At 34.6% G+C, this 13139-nt stretch overlaps 1 protein-coding gene across 1 annotated transcript in view; it reads left to right on the top strand.

The window, feature by feature from the left end:
• The window catches only part of LOC150101447 (serine/threonine-protein kinase D1-like), a 384746-nt gene that overhangs the window by 357288 nt on the left and 14319 nt on the right, over window positions 1-13139 (top strand). The window contains exon 21 of the mRNA XM_090400796.1: window positions 7690-7775. Within this exon, the coding sequence (XP_090256922.1) occupies window positions 7690-7775 (86 nt within the window). The remainder of the gene's footprint in view (window positions 1-7689; window positions 7776-13139) is intronic.

Genomic DNA, 13139 nt, shown 5'->3' with positions numbered 1-13139 from the left:
AGGACACCAGAGTGTACAGAAGATTTGAAACTGGAAGTGATCACTATATGGTCTTGAGCAGGATAAAATTGAATTTCATTTTGAAAAGAAAAAGATGTAAGAAAGTTTTAAACTGAAAAAAAGTTGAGCAGCTCTTAGATGTTGAACTGTTGACTAAAATACACAAAGATTATTGAAGAAAAAATGAAAGAGGGTGAGAACAGGAATCAAACCTTGGAGATTCAATGGCAAACTCTGAAGAAAACATTGATTGATTCTGCCAGAGATCCATGTGGTGAGGTTGTCTGCAAGGATAAAAAAAATCAGAACTCCCTGGCGGACACAGGAAGTTAAAGAGGCAGTGAAGGAAAAGAAGAAAGCATATCAAAAGTTTCTGTCAAATAAGCCAGCTTGTGCTCTTAGAGAATACAGAGACAAATGCATGAACGCTAAACACTGTGTAAAACTAGCTAAACAAAAGTCATTGCAGGACTTTGGCAAGAAAATAGAAAATAAATATCAAGAAGGTGGCAAAATATTCTGGAGGTTGTTGAAGAAGCTTAGGAATGGAGGAAAGAGTGCCATAAAAGGAGTTAGAGATGATAAAGGTGACATGAAAACGGGAGAAAAAGATATCCTTGAAGTATGGAGAGTAATTACTTTGAAAAACTGCTAAATGAAACAAGCAGTGATGACAACACAGTGGTAAAAAACACTGAACAGGCATGCAGTCAGGAATACATATCCATACTTGAAGTAGAAAAAGCCATCAAAGGCTTGAAATTTGGAAAGGCAGCAGGAGTATGGCGGCATAAGAGTCTTACAGTGGCTGCACTTCATAGTTCAGAAGGCCTGGACAGAGGGATGAATTTCCGATAATTGGAGTAGAGCTCTCATAGTACCCATATATAAAGAGGGAAATAAAACTGAATGTGAGAATTAGAGGTATTTCCCTACTGAGTGTTCCTGGCAAGATCTATGCAAGTATACTTGAGAAACGGTTGAGAAGAATTGTGGAAGAAAAGCTCGGTGAAGAACAAGCTGGATTCCTGCCAAATAGAGGCTGTCAGGATCAGATCTTCACTTTACGACAAATAGTGGAGAAATCATGGGAATATAACAAAGATCTGTATTTAAGTTTTGTCGATTTGGAAAAAGCATATGACAAGGTGCCAAGAGAGAAGCTATTCAATACACTACAGTTATATGGTGTCAATGGGGCATTATATCAAGCAATACTTAGACTTTATTTGAGTTGTAAGTTAGCAATTTGAATTGAAGGAAGTACAGGAAGATGGTTTAACGTTAAATCTGGTGTGAGACAAGGATGTACGTTATCCCCTCTGTTATGCATTATCTATATGGATCACATTATGAAGGAAAGTGGTATTAAACATGATATCAAAATTGCAGATGTTAATGTCAGCTCTTTGCTTTATGCGGATGATGTTATACTTCTAAATAAATCCGCTACAAATCTGCAAGATTCTCTGACTAAATTGAATAACTGTTGTAATGGATATGGTATGAAGGTCAGCAATAAAAAGACAAAGACAATGTGAATAGGCAGAATCATTGAAAATGTCAACTGCATTGTGAATGGAGAACCTGTGGAAGAAGTAAAACATTTCAGCTACTTAGTCACAATTTTTACTGAAGATGGTAAATTAAATATAGAAATAGACAACAGAATCAGCAAAGCTGGTATGGTAGGAAGTCAATTGAATAAATTCATATGTAATAAGAGAGAAATTAGTCGGAACACTAAATTAGCTGTATACAAGACAGTGTTCAAACCAGTTTTAACTTTTGGATCTGAGAGCTGGGTCAGAAGTAAAACACTTGACTAAAGACTAGAGACCGCAGATATGAGAGGCCTGAGAAAGATTATAGGCATGAACAGATGGTATCAATGGCAATATCATATTAAAAACGAGGATATTAGGAAAGAACTTGACATTGTCAGCATCCAGGAGCGCATTAGCAGAGCTAATCTCAGGTGGTATGGTCACTTAAACAGAATGGACGAAGAAAGATTAGCAAAGAAGTGTTCTCTGCCAGGTTGGCAGGAAAATAACCCAGAGGAAGACCAAGATATAGGTGGATTGATACGGTACAAAGTGCCTTAGACGATAGAAAAATAAGATCTGATGACGATGTTGGAATCTTGACAAGTAACAGACTGGTTTGGTGGAAAATTGTAGATAGGAAGTTAGTAATGATGTTATTTTTTTCATGTAGTACTATCATATTCTGTACACCCCTTGCAGGTACATGGCAGGAATTTGATGATGACATGCATTTAAACAATTTTCCCTTCTAAATGAGCAAGTGAATGTGCTAATACACCACTGAATCAAAAAAAATTAGAATAATCAAAGAAAACGATTTGCAATTCTAATTTATTGCATAAAAAACGATTATTACCAAATACGAATTAGCATCATCTAAATCTCTGTACTTTATAGATTATATAACTATGTAAATACATTAAAATGTGATATAAATTATAAGAAAACTGTTATTTGAAAACATTCACAAAATTAGAATAATTGTAACGTGGTTCAAAATATTAGAATAATGCAAAAAAAAATTCACAAAAATTACACTAAAGGGAAATTAGTACTTTGTTGCATCCCCTTAGCTTTTATGACCATTTGTAAATGGTTGGGCGTATTATTTACTAGTGGTTCATAGTCTTTTTATATCAAAACATGCCCATATGGTCTACACACTAGAAGCAAGTCCATTTTTGTTTCTTGGGGCAAGTTCTTGAAGACATTTCTTCATAATTCTCCACAAATTCTCAATGGGGTTGAAATCTTGTGAATTTGCTAGCCCAGGAATTACATTGATTTGCCTTTCTTTGAGCCATCTAGTAGTGGTCTTGGAAGTGTGGCAAGAAGCTGAATCTGGCTGAAAAAGGAAATCACCATCACATAAATCTTCTGATGCCAATAACATATCAAGAATTTCTTGGTAAACTTTTGGGATTGACTCTTTCATACACAATACACAAGCCTACCTTGACCCTCTGTGGTCATGCAAGCCCATCCATGACAGAGGTTACAAATTTCAAACGTTTCATGCATTTTTTATCAAATACTTATGAAGCCAAACACATATCCCTTGATGACCATGGGACACATAAAACATACTTTCATCACTAAAAGGTACCTCTTTCCTGACCTCTTGATCCCACAATAGTCTTTGCTTACACCATCACACTCTAGCAGCCTTTTGCTTGGATGTCATAAGCAGCTTCATCTTAGGCATGATTTAAAACCCAATTTATGAAATCATCTCAACATCATAGATGTAGACATGTTCGAACCTAGCTCTTTCCATCTGAATGTGAAAATACCTTACACTTTGGAAGCGGTTTTTCTTCACGATATTCTTCAATCCCTTCTCATCTCTTGTTGTAGTTATTACCTTTTGAATTTCAATCCCTTCTCATCTCTTGATGTAGTTATTACCTTTTGAATTTCAATCCCTTCTCATCTCTTGATGTAGTTATTACCTTTTGACCGCTATCGCAGCGATTATTTTGAAAACGGTTATTAGAATACTGTCTCAATACTCTACTCACGCTTGCTTGAGAACATTTCAATTCCTTAGCTATGAACTGTTTGGCTTTCGTTGTGTAGAGGCACCATATGAAACTTCATAGCTTCTGATATTCGCTCGTTTGACCCATGTTCAGCATATGATAAACTGAATTCAAATGCAAACGATTCCTCACACACGAGTCAGTCCTGCAGTTACTGAAATATTTGCTATTTCTATGCTCTCCTCAAAACCAATCAGAAAAATTTGGAATATTCTAATATTTTGAACCACATTAAAAGTTATTCTAATTTTGTGAATGCTTTCAAATAAGTTTTCTTATAATTTATATTATATTTTTATGTGTTTACATGGTTATATAATCTACAAAGTATGCAGATTTAGATGATGTTAATTGATATTTGGTAATAATGATTTTCTATGCAATAAATTAGAATTGCAAATCATTCAACACATTTTCTTTCATTATTCTAATTTTCTAATTCAGAGGTGTAGAATCCATTGTTCATCAAACACAAATAATAATAGTTCATACAGTAACTGTATGAACTATTATTATGGACGGTATACCAGCTTGAGTTTTAAATAAAGGTGCTAGAGAATTGTCAATGCGTTTAACCACATTGTTTAATTTAAGTCTCTAGTCTGGGTTAATCCCAAGGGGGAAAGAGAGGAAAATAGTTCCATTGCATAAAGGAGGAGGCTTGACAAATTATTGACCGATCAGCATATCAGGAGTTGTTAAGTTACTGAAGATGTTAGTCAAGAGCAAAATACAGGATAGACAAAAATGGGATACTGTATGGGAGACAGAATGGTTTTGTGAAGGGTAGGTCGTGCTTCAGTATCTTGAATAAATTTTCTTGATCAGCTGCCACTGTATTATTTTATAATACAGTGGCAGCTGAGCTAGATAAAGGTATTGGGTTTATAGTGATACCACTGGACTTTGAAAAAGCCTTTCATAGGATACCACATGGAATTCTAATCAGTAAAGTGCAACACATGGAGATGGATAAAGAGCCTTTGAGGTGAATAAGAGGGTGGTTGGAAAGATATCAGAGAGTAGTTTATTCAGGAGTGGAGTCCATAAGAAGTCCTGTGACTAGCGGCATGCCGCAGATCTCTGTTTTTAGACCACTACTGTTTAATTTGTACATTAAAGATATAGGAAAGGATCTGAGAGGAACCACTCAGTTGTTTGCCAATGATGCAAAATTGGGTAGAGCAATAGTTAATACAGATGGCATTAAAATTTTGTAGGATAATTTGCACAGATTAGCAGTCTGAGCAAAGGAGAATGGATATTAGTTTAATGTGATAAAGTGTAAAGTTATGCATTTTGGGGTTGAAAAGATTATCAACTGTATACCACATTGATGGAACTGTTTTCCAGAAAATTGACGAAGCCAGAGATTTGGGAGTGTTGGTGGACAGAGAGTTGAAGTTTAGAGGACACATTGCAAAAGTGGCTAAAGTAGCTCATCAGATTACTTGGTTGCTGAAAAATACTTTGACGTGTGGAGACAAGCAGGTTATTATCCCTCTTTATGGAGCCTTGATAAGACCCCATCTTGACTACTGCATACAGATCTGGTCACTTGGGTTTCTAGAGAGAGAGAGAGTTGGAGAGGATCCAGAGGCAAGTGACTAAGATGGTGGGCTATGGAATGCCCTAAGAACAGTTTGAAGATTTTAGGAAATTTACACCATGTACACCTTTAATTATAGTGTTTAAAACTGCTGTTCTCTTGGAAACTTTATCTTAGGCCTTTTCTAGAATCTACACCACTTAAGTACAGAGCTGTATATTCTCATGATTTTTCAATTGTATGGCTTAAAGCAGAAATTTTATCTTGACAATCCCTATTTGGCCTGATCGCAGCTTATTCTTCTCAGTTTCTCATCCACAGATCTTACAAAACACTCAGGAGGGAAATTCCTCTAATTATTAGTTTTATTCCCTTTTTATAAATAGACTAGGGGGGTGCCTATGGTCCCCCCCATGTTTCAGACTTGTAGGCTGGGTCTCCTTGAATTCTAATGACTCGAAAGGGGGATTCTGCCCCCTGGTGCCCAACCCAGAGTTCCGAACTGGTAGGCTGGTTCTCTTTGAATTCTGATGACTAGAATTTTGAAGACTCGAAAGGGGGTCTCCCTCCCCCGAGTTCCAGACTGGTTGGCCAGTTCTCCTTGCATTCTGATGACTCGAATTTTGAAGACTCGACACTCAGGGTAGCACCTGAGCAGGACCGGCGCATAGTATTTTTCTTGTGTGTGTGATTAATGTTCAGCGCCTTTCCAAAAAAGTTTTTTTGAATAAAGTGTGAATAAAACGAACAGGAAATGAAAAACAAATGAAAACTGCTTTACGGTATAATGTTACCTACAGATTAGTCCTGCTTATACAAATTTTTTCAAGTTATATAAATTTTCAAAATAATATAAAATAGTAATATAAAGTTAAGAGATTTATTCAAATATTCTTTACATTAATTTTGCTAAAAGAGACTCATCTGGCTTTCATTTTAGCTTAATCCTGTCGCAGTACATCAATGTTGATAGACTGAGCAATATTATTTTCTATTGAAATTAGTGCCAAACCATTTAGTTATTCTTGACTCATGCTTGATCGCAGGTAGTTCTTTATTAATTGTAATTTAGAAAATGTTCTCTCTCCCTTAGCAACTGAAACAGGCAAAGTCAAGGTATATTTTCGTAAATTTTAATAAAAAATTACAGATATAATCGTGTCCAGGATACAATTTCAGAATTTATTTGTTCATTTCTGGGAAGATCTGAAGGGGCCCCGAATGGAAGACGACGTACATTCATAATTATATGTACCATTCGTTGTTCATTTAAACTCTTATCTCATATTTTTTGACATCTTTTAGGTGCCTTTTCTTCTACGGCGCCTATGTATATTGCACAAGCCACCAGCTGGGCCTGCCCTTGAGTTTCAAAACATTTCAAAAAACGTGACATACAGATGTGATTGTGACATACAAACGTGACATAAAAAGGCTTATCATTTTATATATATAGGGTAGATATTATGAGAACTCTATTTCAGTCATCAGGAATTTAACCTTCTGGCCATGCACTTCTAAATTATGTAGTTCAGCCACACACTTGCTTAAAGGTTCAACAGAAATACTCACTTATTAAGGTACAAACATTTAGAATTTTATATTTGAGAATTTTCTTTTGAATATCATCTAGTCCAGCTGCATTTCAGTTTTCTGATAGCTTTTCCAACTCAAGTATTTATTCCTGATTGCAATTCTCTTGAATTGCAATCAGGAATGCAAATAATAATAATACATATAAAATACTAATTGCCTTCTCACACACCCTAATAAAACACTACAGAAACTATTACCATCCCCATCTAAGGAAAAAACTCCATCCTTTATTAGATCCAGGAGTATATGAAGTACCCTGCACTTGTGACTGGCTTACTATGGACCAGGACGATCTGTTGACATCTGCCTCAGCGAATGTAAGAAATTCATTTGTCACCATCATTATGACAAGTTGGGACTGACAGACTGTTTTCTCTCCGCGTAGAATTAGAAGAAGAAAAACCAAAGTAGAAGATCATTACAAGTCACAGACTGTTTTTGGAATTAGTGGCAACTATAAAACACATTCAAATCCCAGCAGGTATGGCTATATTAATTTGTCAGAAATCTGAGAGACAATCATTTTAAGATGAACTTAATACATGTGAACTTCTCTTCATCCATCAGTAGATGACACCAAATTAGGACTTTAGTTCTTTGTGTTTTCCATTACAGTTTTAAAACTGTTCCTACAAATAACTAATCCTTAGTATTTGTGTTGTGTGACAAACTGTTTGTACATAAACAGCATGATCTGATAATGGTTTGTTGGTTTTATACCAGCAAATATTATCAGAGTAATAAATATTGTATTTTTGTTCCATGGTATTGAATTAAATTGAAAAAAATGAGAGATGAAGAGCTGCTAACACCTTAGCTTATCTACACAAGTATCTACAAAACACATTATCTGTATTTTTTAAATAATCTTTGTTTTAATACTATCATAAGATAGTACTCATTGATTTATGTAAATACTGAATCATTATTTTTTTTCTTCTATTTTCTGCAGCAATTGATTTAATCAGTAATTTGCTACAAGTAAAAACAAGAAAAAGGTTCACAGTTGATAAATCTCTTGTTCATTCTTGGCTACAGGTAATTATCATTTCATTTTCTTCTCATTTAATAGATCTTTTAATCACTAGTTAAGATGCAGCAGTATAATTTTTATTAAAAGTGACATCCTGCAAAACTGGCAAACTAGTCCAAAATCATGCACATTTAATCAAAATAATTTACTGACTTCATAGCCTTAGCTTCATTATCAATCATATTATATGTAATGCCATGCTAAGTATAATGTTACCAGTATTATACTTGGCATGAAACTTTGCTTGTCTTTCCTTATTATTCAGACATATGCAAGAAACTTTTGCATATGAAATACATTCATATCTATGCAGCTTTTGTGTGTGTGCGTGCGTGTGGAGAATCCATCCATGAGAGGTTTAGTTAACCTATAGTACATTAGTATTGTGGATAGGTAAGGAGGAACTTGTTCAGATTGAAGAGCTGTGGATTGTATTCCTTGGGAAACATAAGATGGCAGACTGTTCCACAGGACAGTGATGGAAGAGATGAACAAAGAGGAGAAATTTGTGAGTTTGAAGATGCATTGTGAAGGACTATTGATTAGTTGCTGCATATGTTTGAACAGTTTTTGACAGAGTGGAATATTACTGGTGCTGATTCTGATGAACAGTAGCCATAGAAGTATTTTTAGAAGATGCAAGCATTGGAAACTGAGTGCCTGTGGGAAATCATTAATCAGTTTGACCACCCTTTTCTGTTCAGTCCAGTATCTTTAGGAAGCTCTTAGAGGAACCACTCCAGATGTGAGAGCAATATTCAATTGTTGGATTAATTTCTGATATGTATAAAGTTGGGTGTTTGGAGTTAAAGTAATGCCTTGAGTGAAAAAAAAAAACTAATTTTTTTTTTTGAGGCAGAGAAGGCCATATATTTGTGTCGAGAGATTTGAAGTTGATGATATCCCAAGAAGACAGATCTCGTCATGCATAGGGTATTGTCAAAAGTAAGGCTAGAAGAGAAGGGAAATAAGACAGAGCTATCTTTTGCTTACATTGAAATGAACAAGATTACCCAAGTCCTGCTGATGAATGTTTTGGAGATCTGTATTTAATGTTGTAATGGTTAAGGCTCTGGAAATTGTGGTGATTTGTGCATTTCTACATTTATCAAATGAAAAGCAGGAATGCAATGTGCTGTTGACAACAAAACCATGTATTAGGTTGGTAGTCTGCTGGAGTAGATCATTTATATCGAGAGGGAATAAGTAGTATACTTAGAAGAATTTCTAATATACTACCATCACCCAAAGCAAGCATCCAGGCAGAAAGCTGGCAGTCCAACTGCAGAGGTCTCGGGAGGGGGGGGGGAGGGGAGGCAAATGAAGGAAGTTTACTTAAGCAGGTCTTTGTGCCAGTCCCAGTATAAATTCAATTAAAGATAACATTAGACTAATGTAAGAATTAAAGGTCTCAATTAAAAAAATTTTTTTTTTTTATAAATTAAGATTGTTATATAAAATTGTGAATTAATACCTGTAATTTATTCATCACTCTGATGAAATTTACCTCTCTTTAATGCTTAGCAATATAACATCATGTGACTCGTTCTACTTTTGAATGATCAATTGTATGTATTCCACCTTGTAAAAACTGTTCCTATCAAGCCACTGAGGATAGTCTGTTAGTTTCAGACTGAAATATTCTTTTGTGTTTATAATTCTTAATTTGATGTCACAAGTGTCTCTCAAGAATAGACATCACATCAAGTTGCTCTTATTTATCCCATAATGCCCACCAGCTTTGCATAGTACTGTGCATTAAGGTGAGACCAGGTTTCTTCATTGGAAGCTAAACCTGTAGTATAGCTCCTAGTGATGGGAGCTACACTTATTGCGGTAAGGTGTGACTCCAAATTATTACACGATGGTGTATTACCTTATTACAGTCATGAGGTGATACCCCATTTTGCTACAGTGATCAGGATAAGAGATAGTTGTAACAAATTTTCTCTGACAGGTTTGAAATTATAAGTAACAAAAATTTTATTCTTATTACTTCTTATTTTACCCAAGCATAGCAAAAAAGTTGTGAAATTGTTGAAAGTTTTTCCACCTGGTTATGCTATAAATTAAAGATACCAAGATTTTATATACCTGGTTTAATCCTTTATCCAAGTTGTAAGCAAACAAAGTTTGTAACTGAAGTATTTTGTGTAATGTGGACATTATACATGTCCACAAGCAAACCTCCTTGTGGACATGTATAATGCTATGCATTATGGGAAGGGTCACTACCCAGACCGGTTTCAACCTTTATTCAGGTCTCATCAGTGGGAACCAGATCCAGAGGTGTTACCAAGGTTAAAGTAATGCAGAAGTCATATTTCCATATACGAGTTTCCAAAAGGTGTCACACCTTATTATTAAAATACTTTGGATTAGAGATAGCTAGTTGTTGAACTAAGGCAAGTGATGTGAAGTCAATACCACCTTTACCACGAGTTGCCCAAGTCCTGAAAATACTTCAGGCTCAAACTTTGTTTGCTTACACTTGGATGAAGAATTAAACCAAGTGGAAAAACTTTCAACAACTAACTATCTCTAATCCAGAGTATTTTAATAATAAGGTGTGACATCTTTTGGCAACTCATATATGGAAATATGACTTCTGCATTACTTCAACCTTGGTATCACTTCTGGGTCTGGCTCCCACTGATTTCAATAAAGGTTGAAACTGGTCTGGGTAGTGACCCTTCCCATAATGCATAACATTATACATGTCCACAAGGAGATGTGCTTTGCATTATGGGATACTAAGGCAAGTGATTGTGAAGTCATACCACCTTTACCACAAGTTGCCCCAGTCCTAAAAATACTTCAGGCACAAACTTTGTTTTGCTTACACTTGGATAAAGGATTAAACCAAGTATATAATTTCTTGGTATCTTTAATTTATTGTGTGTGAAATATCTTTGACTGTGCACTTCTATATAGAAAGTGGGTGACTTCATATAAGGTTGCTCTTTTGTATCCCATAATGACAAACTCCCTTCTGAAATATATATGCATTATGTGCTAATAGTCTGTAGATAAAGATTGGTATTAGCAGTTTGCTGATAAATATGCATTCTGTTAAGTAGCTCAATTTTTTTTTTTCCTTCCATGCTGTGACTTTGAATTTGGGATGCTGAATTCAGAAATTCTTGACTGATTTGGAAAGAGCAGTTTTTCTGCTCTTTCCAAATCAGTAAATGCTATCTACAGATCTTTGCTGAAGATTTCATCTTCAAAAAGACTTATGTGCAGAAAATAATGTCAAGTTCCCTTTCCAAGCCAAAAGTTGATGTATCTTTATGTATCTCCAGAATGATAGAAAAATTCCATGGATATGCTTGATTTTTTTTTTCCTTTCAGAATTCAAAAGACAATATAAACAATTATGAAACAGATTTGTTTCAAACTTAGATCATGATATATAGAAACTAAGACCCAATGCATATAAAATTTTGAATCATTTCAGTTCAGAGATTAGATAAAAAACTAAATATAAGTAGTAAACTAAAAATAACAAATTGCTAAATTTTTATTCAGAATTATGGTCTGATAATAATTATAAAAATAATAAGTAAATAAGTTTGGCAAACGGGGGGGGGGGGGGAGAAAGAAAATCATCCAGAGAAGATTACTTAAGCTCAGAATTATATAAATATGCAGGAATAATATTTACAAGGAGACTTATTTTTTAAATAGTTTGTTAACTTTATTGTATTCAAATAAAATAAAGTTAATTCTTATTCATAAAAATGTAATAAAGAGATCGTGAAAATTAGAGGTGTAAGCATTCTGAATTTCTGTTACAAAATATATAGCAGAATATTAAATAACAAAATATTCTGAAGTCTTTATTCTGGAAGCATAGAACAATTTTAGAAAAGGATGATCATGTATATATCCAGCTTTCTTGTTTAAAATTAATATCAGAATAAGATATGGAAACAGATAACACTGGCCAACATACTTTTTGCTGACTTTTATATGAGACTTGATTTTTACTAATTTGGGTGCGCTGATTTCAAATATCAAACCCATTTTTCTCTATCACGTCAAGTTTTTCCTCTATGGCATTTTCTTTTTGCTAATTTGTAAGTTTTTGATAGTTTTAAGGAGGCAGTACTATTTAGAGGATCAAAAAAATCGATTTTTTAATATTTTCTGAAAGTATGTACTTTTAAAAATCTGTTCCTAACTTTTTATCAAGAAATTCGAAAAATTCCCAAAGATATAGCCTATTATTCAAAGCGGTGCGCAGATCAGAATCGGAGCTCTCACCGCTCTCGCTTGTTAGTAAACGTCCTTTATAAATTGGCACGGCTATTTCATTGGAATGAACAACTGGCCGAATTGCTGAGTCGAGATTTGGATACACAATTTTTTTCTTATTCTTCTTATTATAACCAGAAGTCTGAACTAAACAAAAATAGCAATCATCTACGTGATTTTTCGGTTCACGCCAAATCATTGGGATGCCAAAAGCTAATTTTTGGCGTTTTCCCTTGCTCCACTGTCGTAAATTTTCTACACATGACTTACACACTTTATTTGGAACCCATGACTTGTCCTGATCTGCAATTTTTACGTCAAAGTATGCAAAGTACACTTTCTTAACGAAATCAGTGATATTTGTCCTTTGACTGGGAACAGTAAAGCTGCCACAAATGTAGCAGAAGGAATCTACACTATTGACACAATTTCGAGTAGCAGACATGATGTATTTTCTTCACTGCTGACTAACATGTAATTAACAAGGCAAAAAAAACCAGAGACTTTATTGAAACGTTATAAGTGCTCATCATACTTTCACGATCGATTAACGATTGACTAATTTCGATTGTTCTTTGTCCGCTATGATGCATATAGCATTCATTTGTTTTAGGCAGTTGTCATCACCTACTTTTCATCACCTAAATGTATTAGGTCGGTTATTGGCCTCTTTCGCGTTCAAAGCGCCAGTACATGCCGTTGCAGGTTCTTACACATTTATTCGTTTACTAACAAGTGAGAGCGGTGAGCGCTCCGATTCTGATCTGTGCACTGCTTTGAATAATGGGCTATATCTTTGGGAATTTTTTGAATTTCTTGATAAAAATTAGCAAAAAGAAAATGCCATAGAGGGAAAACCTGACATGATAGAGAAAAATGGATTTGATATTTGAAATCAGCGCACCCAAATGTGAAAAACAAGTGTCAGATCATAATCAGCAGAAAAAAAAAATTTTTTTGTTGGCAGTGTAATTTATTGATTTTGAAAAAAGCATTCGGTAGGATAAAAAGACATTTTATTTAACTTATTACAAAAAACACATACTAAAAAACATTCTAAGAGGTATTATGCACAAATGAAGATAATGAATTACAGATATGATTGAACT

Source organism: Typopeltis vanoorti, chromosome 11, assembly GCF_054136105.1.
Source record: "Typopeltis vanoorti isolate ZY-2024b chromosome 11, IOZ_Tvanoo_1.0, whole genome shotgun sequence".
Classification (NCBI taxonomy): Eukaryota; Metazoa; Arthropoda; class Arachnida; order Uropygi; family Thelyphonidae; genus Typopeltis; species Typopeltis vanoorti.
The sequence above is the reverse complement of the archived record's forward strand: the minus strand, read 5'-3'. Positions and strand labels throughout refer to the sequence as shown.